Genomic DNA, 15,055 nt, shown 5'->3' with positions numbered 1-15,055 from the left:
TTTATTTATTTATTGACACTTTATTGCACACAACACAAAGTAAACATTGAAAAAACACAATACAATTTAATGCAGTAGAAAAACCTACCAACTGTTTTCCCAGCTCTTTCTTTCGCGGACTTTCTTGTCCCCGCTTCCCCTAAGTATGCTCCTAAAAAGCATATTACACAATCGAAGATTATGTAAATAATAAAAGGGCGTTTGACCTGCAGCTCGCTCCAGCTTTGCACGGGACTACAAATACAATTAGGTACCTACACAGCATAATATTGTGTATCAAATTTTTGAAAATAGAAAACCCCAAGTTTCTTTCTAGTTATTCTTGGTAGAAAGGCATTCCGAACCAGTGGTTGAAGCATTTAACGAATCAAAAGTACCTACTTGTAAAAGTTTAGTTATAAAAAATAATATTTCTATTCTAATCTATTCTATTCTACCGTGAGGACAGTGCAGTTAGAGATGTGCCTTATTGCTAGCTAACATAAATGTTTTTCTCTTTCTAACACGCTGCGGTACGTGTATTTTTTCTCGCACACTCTTTAGGGTCTTGGGTTTAACTCGGATCAATGACCATAAAAATAATGCGGGAAAAATATAATAATTTTCAAATGTGAGATTTTGCTTCGTGATTTTTCACTGCCTACTTTAAGTAAGGTAGCAATAGTTACATATGAAAAGGCTTGCCACGTGATTTTGTACAATATGTTCTATGTGAAATGATCCATTTCGTTGCAGAGCAGAACCAGAACGGTAACAGCTCTTCAGATAAGTCTGTGACAATGACAGAACTTTACTGGCAGGCGATGCTCAGGGGTTCGATTACGGTGCCCACACCCGCTCACTAAGTATTGGCCACAATGCATTGTTGCAACAAGAAAGAATTCAGCCAAATCACAACAATTGTAATTGTAATAGGTAATGATTGATGCAGGTTTTCTGGAATCGACCTAATGATCTGTTCTGCTTCAGTTCTTTTCACAGCTCCATTCTTTTCCTCTCTCTCTCTTTTATTCAATATTCAGTGAAATGGCTAAACCGTATTATTGATAGATAATATCTCCGCATTGAATCAATATGGATTTGAAACCGCGGTGCCTGCCTATTTTGTGATTGGATGCTCCGATGATTTGATATATTTTTGCTTTTGCTTACAAACTTGATTTGATTTGCCATTTGAATGCTTGTACATTTCATAAGTATATTCTATACACTAATTTTAAAAAATTTGCGGTGATAGCAGTGGCTAAGACGTGAGACGGCGGTCTCCTATTCGGGGGATCAGCGGTTCGATCCCGGGCACGTACTTCTAGCTTTTCGGAGTTATGTGCATTGAAAGCAATTCAATACACTTGCTTTAACGGTGAAGGAAAACAGCGTTAAGAAATCTGCATGCCTGGGAGTTCTCCATAATGTTCTCAAAGGTGTGTGAAGTCTGCCAATCCACACTGGGCCAGCATGGCAAACTATTGCTTAAACCTTTCTGATTCTGAAAGGAGTCCCGTGTTCAGCCGCCGTCGTCCCATCGCCGGACCTCTAGTCCGGCGATGGGTTGATCATGATGATGGTGATGATGAAAAATAATATAATTGTCGCTACAGATTATACATCTCGAATGAACTGTGTTTATCTTAAAATAAAAATGAATCACTTTTTACTTTAATTAAACTGGTATCATCATCATCATCATCATCATCATCATCATCATCAGCCTGTGGACTTCCACTGTTGGACATAGGCCTTCCCTAAAGAGCGCCACCACACCCGGTCCTCAGCCTTCCTTATCCAGCCACATCCCGCCAGCCTCTTTATATCGTCAGTCCATCGCGTCCATCGCGGAGGACGTCCCACACTAAACTGGTATACTAATACAATATTAGAGCAAAATTTCTAAAATGCACTTATTATTTTATTTGAAAAAAAATTCATCGGCAAATCAAAAATCAACAAACAAATATAAAAAGGAAATTCTTCATAGAAACGTTCTCAGCAATACAAACCAACATACAGCAAGCATAGCACATGAAAAGAAAATATTTCCCTCGAAGCGGAAATTAATACTTCCTTTCTCGAACAAAATCTGCACCGAGGACATCTTTACGTTTCTCTTCTTTCATAAAAGTACCCGTAGATGTTGATATCAGCAGAATACCTAATATTGCTCCAACCACCGATACACAATCGCGAAGATATTATATTTTATGATATTTCGTAACGAATTTTCTGTGGAGAATAAGTTCATGTCATGTTCATAGTAGATTTAGATTTATTCATTTACTAGCTGCCCCAGCGAACTTCGTACCGCCTAACAGTCGATTCTTTTTTAGGATTTTTTTGAAATTTTTCTCTCCGTAAGAACCATCCCCGTACTTCAAGGATTATTATGAAAAAAGAATTAGCGAAATCGGGTCAGCTGTCAACGAGATTTGCGATCAGCAACACATTGAGCGATTCATTTTTATATATAGAGATTACATAATTTAGTACAATGCATTGGCGTGCAAAGTTTAGGTACTTTTTATACAATTTTTTTTGTCTATCAAATTCATCATCATCATAACGATCAACCAATTTTACTGAATACCGTAGCGACCGCGACCCACCCGCGTCCACTTGATTTTTAGTTGCATAATTACAATTATACTCTTTCCTATTGCTTAGCGACCAACTGGTTGCATTTGACTTAGAAAATCGTCTGCTTATGCGAATAAGTTATTGCACATATGTTTTAACAGACACAAAAGCAGTTTTTTAGGGAACCGTACCTCAAAAGGAAAAACGGAACCCTTATAGGATCACTTTGTTGTCTGCCTGTCTGTCTGTCTGTCTGTCTGTCTGTCTGTCTGTCTGTCTGTCTGTCCATCTGTCTGTCAAGAAACCTACAGGGTATTTCCCGTTGACCTAGAATCATGAAATTTGGCAGGTAGGTAGATCTCATAGCTGACATTTGGGGAAAAATCTAAAAACCGCGAATTTAGGGTTAGATCACACAAAAAAAATTAAATTGTGGTCATGAACTAATTTAATTAGTATTTTCAACTTTCGAAGTGAGTGACTATATCAAGTGGGGTATCATATGAAAGGTCTTCACTTGTACATTCTAAAACAGATTTTTATTTATTTTTATGCATTATAGTTTTTGAATTATCGTGCAAAATGTCGAAAAAATACGACTGTAGTACGGAACCCTCATTGCGCGAGCCTGACTCGCACTTGGCCGGTTTTTTTTAATGCGACCGGTAATCGTGTACTTGTGTGAAACCAATATAACATCGAGTGAAGTTACTTTGACTTTGTGTATCTAGGTTTTGTATATCAATGATAGCACCACAGCATACGGGTCACTTTTGGTCTGCACCGCACATGGAATGAAAACCTTTTTCATGAAGCGGAAATTAATATTTCCTTTGTGTGTTCCCAATAAAGACCTCTTTATAGGTCAGTGGGTTTTTATCAATCAATCAATATACTTATAATAAAACTGTAACAGGTCAAATTCTGTACATTGAAGATATTTTGAAATTTTTTTTTCGAGGGCACTCTATAATCGATACTGAACCCAAAACTGTAATTTTTTTCATTTTTGTCTGTCTGTCTGTCTGTCTATCTGTCTGTCTGTCTGTCTGTCTGTCTGTATCACGGCCGCGCATCACGCTGAAACTACTGAATGGATTCCAATGAAACTTGGTACGATTTGAGGTCATACTTATAATAAAACTGTAACAGGTCAAATTCTGTACATTGAAGATATTTTGAAATTTTTTTTTCGAGGGCACTCTATAATCGATACTGAACCCAAAACTGTAATTTTTTTTCATTTTTGTCTGTCTGTCTGTCTGTCTATCTGTCTGTCTGTCTGTCTGTCTGTCTGTATCACGGCCGCGCATCACGCTGAAACTACTGAATGGATTCCAATGAAACTTGGTACGATTTGAGGTCATACTATGTGGAAGAATATAGGATACTTTTTATTCCGAAATTCAGCATGGTTCCCGTAGGAGAGGGGATGAAAGTTAAAATGTATACTGAGTTGTAATTCATTAACGCGTAGTCCGATTTCATTCATTCTTTTTTTGTTAGAAAGGGGATATTTTAAAGATTGTCCCGTAAATATTTCAAGGTCATCGGTTTTTAACCGACTGTCAAAAAGGAGGTGGTTCTTTTTTCTACATCGATTTTTTCGAGGTTTCTGGACCGATTTGCAATTTTTTTTTAAATCTACAAAAAAGTTTTCGTGGTGGTCACATAAAAAATTCTGGATTCAACTCCTTAATCCTGATGCTGCAGGGTTACTGCCCGCCTGAGCTATCAAGATTCAGGAAGTGTTCATAGTGAATTTATATTGTAGGTACCAAGCAACGACTTTATTCTCAGACTTCAAGTCCCAACTCCTCAACCCTGATGCTGCAAAGTACTAAAGTCCTAAATCGTGGGGATTTTAGAATTTCTGATAGTGAATTGATATTTTAGGTATCAAGCAACGGGTTCACGATGACACTCCCAGTCCGAAATACTCCACCCGAGCGAAGCCGGGGCGGGTCAGCTAGTCTCTAAATAAAACTCTATGTGATTGCGTTTTTTTTTAGAGCCCACGATAACATTTTTCACTGATAGCTGCTACGCGTCAGATGCAGATAAAACAGATTTTTGATTACATTAGCCTTGTGTTCTAATATCACCCTGTATAAATAACTTTGTATTAATTAACTGAATCAGATCCAGATTATAATTTCGCTCATACAGAACGACGATTTAATTTAGACTTGCTTATTTAAGAACGAATTAGAATGAGTTAATTCTTAAGATTCAATCAAATGCTTCGACAATTCAATTTAAGCTACACGTAACTACCTTAAGGAGTTAGAATAACTCTGTGTTGGAAGTTTGATCCTACTTAAAAGCAGTAAAATCTTTGTTATTGATGTGATCATCCCTGATCATAAATTCGACAATTTTTTTTATTTATTATTAGGTATATTTTACCCCACTATTTATCATTAGGTACTCTTATATGAAATCAGTGTTATTTTTTGTAAAGCCTAGTTAACAAATTCTTCTCAAAAAAGCGCATCTTGAATTTTTTTAATCGTCGAGAAAAACAACCGGCCAAGTGCGGGTCAGACTCGCGCATTGAGGGTTCCGTACTCTGCTAATTATTCCGACATTTTGCTCGATAAATCAAAAACTATTATGCATAAAATAAATAAAAAATTGTTTTAGAATCTGCAGGTAAAGAGCTCTTTCATATGATACCCAACTTGGTATAGTTATCTTACTTTGAAAATTGAAACACATTTTTATTTTTTTATTTTTTTGTGTGTGATCAACCACAATTCACGGTTTTCTTCTTCCTTACTTGTGCTATAAGACATACCTACCTGGCAAATTTCATGATTTTAGGTCATCTGGAAGTACCCTATAGGTTTTCTTGACAGACACGACAGACGGACAGACAGGCAACGAAGTGATCCTATAAGGGTTCCTATTTTCGTTTTGAGGTACGGAACCCTAAAAACATTAAGCTCTTAATAAAATTCGAGGTGGTATGAAATATTAAGTGGTGTTACATTACGCACTCCAAAAGGGTTTAATTTTTTTTTTATTCAGATACAAGTTAGCCCTTGACTGCAATCTCACCTGATGGTAAGTGATGATGCAGTCTAAGATGATAGCGGGCTAACCTAGAAGGGGTATGGCAGTTTTTATTAAACCCCTACCCCTTTGGTTTCTACACGGCATCGTACCGGAACGCTAAATCTCTTGGCGGCACGGCTTTGCCGGTAGGGCGGTAACTAGCCACGGCTGAAGCCTCCCACCAGACCAGACCAGAAATTTAGAAATTATAAAATTCCAAACCCCTGCCAGGAATCGAACCCAGGACCTCCCACTAATAAGACCACAGCGCTCACCACTGCGCCAGGGAGGTCGTCAATTTAAAATTAAAAAAAATTATAAAATCAATTATATAGTCAATTTAAAAGGAGTTTATTCGTAGTGCGCTCCAAACAAACGTAATTTGGCTCTCATATAAATATTGACCGAGTAGATACGTTCTAGGAAGTAATTTAGGCGTCTATGTTTGCCTGATTCCCTTAAAATATTTTAGTTTCTAAGTGATACCGGGCTCAATTATTTACATGCAAATTTTTGAACTCGAGTCACTTTCAAACTGGATATTTTTTCGGGAATCGATACATATAAAATGAAAAGGTGACTAACTGACTGACTGACTAACAAACGCACAGCTCAAACTACTGGACGGATCGGGCTGAAACTTGGCATGCAGATAGCTATTATGTCGTAGACGTACGCTAAGAAAGGATTTTTGAAAATTCAACCCGTAAGGGGGTAAAATAGGGGTTTGAAATTTGTGTAGTCCACGCGGCCGAAGTCGCGGGGATAAGCTAGTCTAGCGATAAACCATAGACACAGGTATTAATTTCTAGAACGTGTTTACAACATTTCGTTGAGTTTGATTGATCTGGAAAACGCGCTATGGGAAATTCTATAAGCCGCCAAATTTTTCTGTTCATTTTATTTTCTACAGAAAAATGAAGAACTACGAAGACTTCTCAGAAATTATAGGACTCTTGGTCCACTCTAAGTATGAACGCCAAGCGTATTATACAAAGTTTGGTGTTCTACCTTACAGTGAATCGTGTGTCCTAACCCATCGACTGAAGAAAGAAGAAAAGAAACAACAGTGAAGAAATGAAAGAAGAGAGTAGAAATACGAACTGAAAACAGAAGAGAAATCTTCTTTAATGTATTTTAATCATTATTTATATTATTATAATAGTTCCAAAACGAAAGGATCTCGTCGTATATTTACAAAATAAACTTAACCGTAAGCATACCTTGCATATTATGTTAATACTTTAGCAAATAGGAAACTATCCTGATTCGACCCTTTTACCACAACATAAGCAAAAGGGTCAAACGCAGTAAATTTAAAAGATATTCAGAGACCCGTTTTATACATAAATCAATAAATGCTAAAACCTTAAACCTCCCTCCGGGCGGTAAAAATCTGATAGTATTGATTTTAAAATACTTATTTATACGGATTTTAAAATGTAAAAGTGTGTCTGTATATCTCTCTGTTGTTTGTGTTTGTAACCTTTTCACGAGCCATCCTTTGATTTAGACGCTACTTTTATCCCGTAAAAATAAAGAATTCCCACGGGATTTCTAAAAAACCCAAATTCACGCGGTTCAAGTCGCAGGCATCAACTTGAAGAATAAAAGTTTGTCTTTCAATCACGTCGCAACGGAGCAACGGATCGACGTGATTTTTACATGAATATAGTTTAAGATCTGGAGAGTGACAAAAGGCTACTTTTCATGCCTGAAAATCAAAGAGCTCTAACGGGATTTTTGAAAACCTAAATCCACACGGACGAAGTCGCGGGCATCAGCTAGTATGAACATAAAGCAGAAAATTCAATAACATGATTTCTTAACTTTGTGAGTTTCCGCGTATTTTCCGCAAGGTTTCGCGCCGATCTGGAACTTTAGTGCCGAGTGTAAATATTTTATTTAGGACTCGGACTCGTCTGCGGTAGTCGCGGTAGTGGCACTTTGATATTTTATAAAGGAACAACAATATTATTAACTTTGCGCTCTCTTTTGTAGAAAAATGTATTATGATAACTGTGTTTATTTAAGTACTAGCTGATGCCCGCGACTTCGTCCGCGTGGATTTCCATTTGTCAAAATCCCGTGGGAACTCTTTGATTTTCCGGGATAAAAAATAGCATATGTGTTAATCCAGGGTATAATCTATCTCCATCCCAAATTACATCCAAATCCGTTCAGCCGTTTTGCGTGATTGAGTAACGAACATCCAAACATCTACACTTTCACATTTATAATATTATTAGGATATTAGGATTTGTTTATTTTGTTTTCGCACTTTATCTATTTTCTGTATAAAAAAAACTATCATAAGTAATTACAAATTATTTACCTACTTCAGCTAACAATAGGTGCAGCTACTTTTCTAAAATAAATTTTGTCTGCCATTTATACTCATCAAAGAAAACTCCATTTAACTAAATCAGAGTCAAACTTTCGTAATATTGAAACGTTGATTGATTTAAGTTGTATTTCTAGAGACGAAAAAACTTATGCCACGAACGTGTATTTTTAAAACACGCAAAAAGACACGGGCGAAGGCCTACTAATAAATTGAATGCGATAACTCGATACTATCTATAGTAGTAACTCCCAGTGTCCGCTTTTGGGCTGATCCAAAGGGCAAAGGTAATTGAGATAAGAAACCAGGTCATTCAAAACTCAGCCGTTGACTGTCTTACTGTTACATTTTAATGAATACACCTGCTTGAATTACTTCTAATTTCATCCGTGTAGAGTTAATTCTAACATCATCGGTATCATTTTGAAATACTTAATTTTTAAAAATTAAGGCGCCATTTGCAAAACATATGAAAAAATCCGAGCAAGTGCAACTCGCGCTCGCACACCAAGGGTTCCATACTATCGTATTACACTAGGTATTACACTAGGTAGGTAACCACAAATTCACAGTTTTTGGATATTTCCCCTTACATGAGCCATAAAACCTACCTACCTGCCAAATTTCATGATGCTAGGTCAACGGGAAGTAGTTAGGTACGCTATAGGTTTCTTGACAGACACGATAGACAGACAGACAACAAAGTGATCCTATAAGGGTTCCTTTTTTTACTTTTGAGGTACGGAACCCTAAAAATTGCAAGTACAGTCCGCGACAGGTCGAGTTGGCAATCGGGATAAGAGCCGTTTAAGTAGTGTTTGGCGGGATTTTTTTGCAAGCCTTATTGCTTGAGTTCTACCACTTCATCGAATTCTTAATAGATTTTGTAATCATTAAATTCAGTTACCTACATCCCTAACTTCCAAAACATAACTCCAATTACAAGAAGAAAATAATAAATTCAGATATCGAGATCAAGTTACCCCGCTAAGTGAAAAAGGGTTTACCGAAAAAAGTTATTAAGTAAACCGGATTTATTCAGCTCTCCAAGTTTCGCATATCCCCGCTGACGCTTAAGCTTCCTCGTGAGAGTTAGCTAATAAAAAAACTTTTCAAATTAGGGACGCCAACTCTACAGATGAGGCATGATTTAAGCCATTCGTAAACGGGCTGGGCTAGGCAGTGCCATGTTGGGCATTTTTAATTGTCAAGGGACATTCAAGTCCGGATGGGGCACGAGCGCTTCACGGTACATTATCATGAGTTACTTCTTTAAACTGTGCCCCATCCGGTTTGGTCGATCCTCAATCTAGGAATCTAGTTCATTTCATAAGAAATTGATTACCATCCTACTTCAATTTATAGACCTCATGGTCAACTACAAGCTTATCTAGCAATAAAAAAACAATACTATCAGAACATATTTGTATCAGGTTGACTTGACGTCAACACAGTCGAAATACAATAATGGTTTTTTTTCGGATAATGAATAAATAAATCAAAATCTGGACTTATCTTATTAGAATTACTGGATTTTATGAATATAATGACGAAATAAAGGACAATTCATGCCCCCGCGTGAAATAGTGACAATAGTGACTTTATTTCCGCGCTGGACAGCCAAGGTCATCCTTTCCGTAAAAATAAGCCAGCCAGCCAGCCAGTCTTAGTGCTCAACATTTTTACAAGACACAAAAGGCTGTGTCTTGTAAAAATGTTTAGCACTAAGACTCCATAGGGTCAAGGTTTCCATGCCATGTATAATAGTGGCTTGTCTAATATAAATTTTCTTTGCAGATGAATTTTGTGAAGAATACCCCCATAGTCTAATACCCACGCCGGGGTATTGGATAGAATGCTCGCGGCAAAAGATCGCTACCGACACCATTTGGGACGAATCCGAATCAGAGCACGACAGCGGACCTGACAGAGATGATGGAGGTTTGTGGCTTTTTATTTTCCATATTATGTAAAAACCTTTAAATTTCCTTTATCTGAATATACAGAACTAGCTTATGCTCGCGACTTCGTCCGCGTGGACTACACAAATTTCAAACACCTATTTCACACCCTTAGGGGTTGAATTTTCAAAAATCCTTTCTTAGCGGATGCCTACGTCAAAATAGCTATCTGCATGCCAAATTTCAGCCCGATCCGTCCAGTAGTTTGAGCTGTGCGTTGATAGATCAGTCAGTCAGTCAGTCAGTCACCTTTTCGTTTTATATATTTACTAGCTTCTGCTCGCAGCTTCGCCCGCGTGACCTACAGGAAACAAATGGCATTTTTTTTCAGAAACACCACCACCACATCCCTTTCGGGGGGGGGGGTGTATTTTCTCATAGTCGTTTCTTATCTGACACCTAACCTCAAGAAAAAACCTACTTTACAAATTTCAAGTTAGTAATATCAATAATTAAAACTGTCTCATACAAACTTTTATCCCCTATTTTACCACCCTTATGGGCCAATTTTACAAAAATCCTGAAACACGTACTATTCTTCATTTGTGACCGAAAACCCAAATACCAACTTTCATGCAAATAACTTGAAAAATGACGGACTTTTATACAAACTTCCATCCCCCATTTAACCCACTTAGGGGTGGTATTTCGAAAAATCCTTTCTTAATGGATACCTACTCATTACAAAGAATAAACCCTCCAAATTTCATGTCTTTAGGACCAGTGGTTTAGGCTGTGCGTTGATATATATGTCAGTCAGTCAGTCAGGACTTTGAATTTTATATATATATAGATAGATACAGAATGTAATTAGAATCCTATCGAAATCTTAGTGCTTTTATTATACTTCCTAAACACAATACAAACTATTTGCCATTATTGTTAGTGATTTAGTATTTTTCAAACCCGCAATGCAAAACTCGGGGCCAATGCCACGCCTACGACGCGGCATTTACTCTGCGGCACCTATCTATGTAACGTTCGTTGACCTCTAGCGTCAGACAGATGTTTTATTTGCAATACAATGCGAACTTTTAAAAAAATCAGGAAATTTTTATCGCGTTTTTTGTGGTATCTTCTCAGTAATCATCAGTACCTACTATCACCTGTCCTTGTTTTCCTGACTGTCTTGTCAACGCCTAGCACAAACCCTTGGACCAAGACATTTTATTTCAGATTCCTTTTACAATGTAGACAAGAAGGCCGGATTTTTGGTAATTCTTATCAGAACAAAACCGTGGGTGATCGCTAGTAGTGGTATATGAGGGATGATATCAAAATAAAGATTAGTTAGAAATCTTTTCTAGCTTTAGCTATGCTTAGATAGAAGAGTTTCTCATTTCGAGAATAGCCTTGAAATTTTTTGAGTTTCGCAAGCCGCTGAGATGTCGGTATCTCTGGTTCTGCTACGGATTAATTGCAATTACTTTATTTAAAAGTTAGTTTAGAATTAATTAAAAGTTACAATAACTACTTGTACGATGTTATATTACAAAATCTAGGAGTCGTCGTGTATATCCAAGAAAAACTTAGTAACCTCACTTCCAGATTTATAGCACTTATAATCCGCGACTTCGTCCGCGTGAAATTAGGTTTTTAAAAATCCCGTGGGAACTCTATGATTTTCTTGGATAAAAAGTAGCATATGTCACTTCATAGGTTTTTATCTATACCCATGCAAAAAATCACGTCAATCCGTTGCACCGTTGCGACGTGATTGAAGGACAAACCAACAAAGCAACAAACCAACAAGCAAACGCTCTTTCGCATTTATAATAAGTGTTATTAATCTGATTATTATTAAATCAACCCATTGCCGGCGCACTACTAAGAACGGGTCTCCTCTCAGAGTGAGAAGGGTTTAGACCATAGTCCACCAAGTGGTCGAGTGCGGACGTAGACTTCACACACCTTTGAGGACATTATGGAGAACTCAGGCATGTGCGTGTTCTCCCTCAACATTAACAATACCTAAGTGATATTTGATAAAGGAAAACGCACGTAACTCCGAAAAGGTAGAGGTGCGAATAGGGCTTAGCTACTAGGCTATCACCACTTTTTCACATAATACATATATAAATTACAATATTATAAGTCAGTACCTAAAAGGACCTGAGCAAGACAGATAACGTCTTCCAAAAGTGATCGAGAGGCATCCCGAGCACACATCTATCAAGTTGGAATAAGGCCTGATGCTTCGTTTGGTTAAGCATAATGAGACGAGATTTGGTAGTTCGAGAAAAACATTGTTTTCAGAAAATGATTGAAGGTTGATTACGATAATATATAAAAAGGAGTATTATGTATGTTTAAATAAATCAAACCTTTGTATTTTCTATACAAAAATCTAAAACGTTCAAAATGTAATAAAATAACAAAAGCAAACATTAAATTAAAACAATGGGATAAATAATATCTGTCCCGGCTGTACTCACGTGTTTAGTCGACGTTAGCCCTAGTTTCTAGATGAATTTTTTTTCATATGCAGTATGTGAATTTTTATTTGCCTCCATCTAAACGTAAAGCTTCTTCTAGGAGTAGGCACTACAATAGTGAAACGGCAGCCGGTGGGGCTTTGAACCGCTGATCTTTCAGAATTCCCTCCGCTTCTGTACCCATTCACCTATTGAATCTCCAAACAATAAATTGTAAAATTAAAACATCGAAAACAGTAAATACCTCTACATTATTCCTAGAGCTACAATGGGGCCAATTCTCCTCTACACAATCTCTAATCTTAACTAAATTAACAGATCTAAATCTAGTGCTATCCTTTTCCGCAAGCAACATTATGAAAGGGATAGCAATAGATTTAGACGTGTCATTTTAGTTTTGAGATTATGTACAGGAGAATCGGCCCCATTTATAATTATTAAAGAAATTAAAACTGTCAAACAAAAGAAAATGACAAATGATTTCTCAAATTGCCCGAGCGACGGTCTCCCTTACAAAAGTTTGACACAAAAAATACTTTTGAAGGAAAAGGTAACGAAATTAAAAAATATTACCTTCTCGATTACCGTTACGGTAGGTGGCGTTTATCAGAACTTTTTCAATTCCGATAAATTTAATTACGCAACTTTTCCAAATGTTCGAGTACACCTTTCGAGTGGTGTTAAAAGTTTTTTGCAAAGGCTTTCATTAGTGTTATAGCGTGTAATTCAAGAGCATGAATCGCGTACGCTCAAAAAATTAACGAGATTAATTATTGATCGTCAATTTGTTTCTCATTATTAATATCTTTATTAAAATGCTTGAAGACCAAAGTATTCGAGCAGTGCGTGTTGCCAGTGATGACATATGGATCCGAGACGTGGTCGCTAACTATAGGCCTCATAAGAAAGCTCAGAGTCACTCAGCGGGCGATGGAGAGACCTATTTTTGATCAAATCAGAAATGAGGAGATCCGTAGGAGAACTTGAGTAACCGACATAGCTCAACGGGTTGAAGTGGCAAATATGGGCAAGTGCACATAGTTCGTAAAACCGATAGACGTTGGGGTCCCAAAGTGGTGGAATGGCGACCTCGCACCGGAAGACGCAGTGTTGGAAGGCCCCCACTAGATGGACGACAACATCAGACGAGTCGCAGGGAGCCGCTGGATTCAGGCAACGCAAGACCGTGACATGTGGAAGTCCCTACAAGAGACCTATGTCCAGCAGTGGACGTCTATCGGTTGATGATAATGATGATTGTTATATATATCAGATGACACATGTCATCTGAATCGTCATCTAAAGAAGCCCTATCTTGACTATGAATCCCAGTGTATAATTTCTGTCTAAATTCATAATTTCTGTGGTACGCTACATTTCTGAGAACTCAGCATGTTTGACTATGCAAAGCGGATTATACAATGATGACACAGTTGTAGATCGACGTTAGTGAAAATTAGTCTTAGCTATCCAACTTAATTTCTGGAATAAATCCTAGATTAATTTTGTTGTTAAGATGTTAAACTACCAGGGTAATTTTTGCTGACTGATCACCGCTGTTAAATCAGTGGTTAAGGTAATTTTAGAGTTAGATTTAAGAGTTTTTTTGCTAGTTCTTCTCGATAGAAAAGACACTCCGAACCAGTGGTAAATATAACGGTGAAGTAAAACATCGTGAGTAAACCTACACGCTTGAGAGTTCACCGTAATGTTCTCAAAGGTGTCTGAAGTCTGCCAATCGCACTTGACCAGCGTGGCGGATAAACCATACTCATTCTGATAGGAGCTGGTGGCCCGTGCTCAGTAATGAGCTGGCGATGGGTTGATCATGGTGATGATGATCATTATTATATTATCTAAAATAAAATAGCACTCCTATAAGTAAAGTTAAATATAAAAATATCACTCGAGGCTCGGAGTGTAATTATGAAAGGGTTACATTTAACAGTGATGTGTTGAGAGTTTGTATGACTAAAACGATCCATCATCGTCGCAAACGGAGTTTGCTGCAAAATATAGACCTTGGTTCACACTACTAGCCTCAAATTTAAAAACATTGAATCAAATAATTTATTTAAAATAGGTAGGTAATAAATTACGCTTTTTGATTGCCAGTTGTTGGATTTGTAAGATATAGTGCTAATAATTTTTACGCAAACTTAAAACTAAAGCTACGAGGGATCCAAACGCGCCCAGGTCTGAGAAGAGCCCACAACAAACTCTTTACTACGTAATAGTATAAAAGTGTTAGTTTTTTTTAAATATTTAAAAAATCTACGTATTGGAAGAAGTCTCACGTGATCATAGCTACTCTACTTTGAAATTATAATATCGAGGGTATACCTACTGCTAAACACAAAAAGTCTTTATTGAGTTGAGAATAAAATTACAATAAATAAATCGCGTCCTAAAAGATTTACATATAACAAACAATTGGCTAAACAACAAAACGTTAAAAACTAGGCGAAATTATACTGTATGAAAATAATAATAAAAAATCCTAAGTATTTGATTAGTTTAATTTCTATATTAAAATTTTGTTAAATAATAATATTATAATATTTTCTAATAAAACAAAAAATAACAAAACATAAGATGTCGTAGGCATGACTTGCGCCGGCATCCATGTATTTTCAGTTTATTTACAAAGTTTACTTTTAATTTTAATTTAATTCTGAGATAAT

At 36.9% G+C, this 15,055-nt stretch overlaps 1 protein-coding gene across 2 annotated transcripts in view; it reads left to right on the top strand.

Moving 5' to 3' along the window:
• rsh (radish) overlaps positions 1–15,055 on the top strand; it is a 269,843-nt gene that overhangs the window by 213,605 nt on the left and 41,183 nt on the right. For both annotated transcript variants that reach the window (XM_069503824.1, XM_034976888.2), the window contains one exon: positions 9,773–9,916. In XM_069503824.1, coding sequence (XP_069359925.1) covers positions 9,773–9,916 — 144 coding nt within the window. The remainder of the gene's footprint in view (positions 1–9,772; positions 9,917–15,055) is intronic.

Source organism: Maniola hyperantus, chromosome 16, assembly GCF_902806685.2.
Source record: "Maniola hyperantus chromosome 16, iAphHyp1.2, whole genome shotgun sequence".
NCBI classification, from domain to species: Eukaryota; Metazoa; Arthropoda; class Insecta; order Lepidoptera; family Nymphalidae; genus Maniola; species Maniola hyperantus.
The sequence above is the reverse complement of the archived record's forward strand: the minus strand, read 5'-3'. Positions and strand labels throughout refer to the sequence as shown.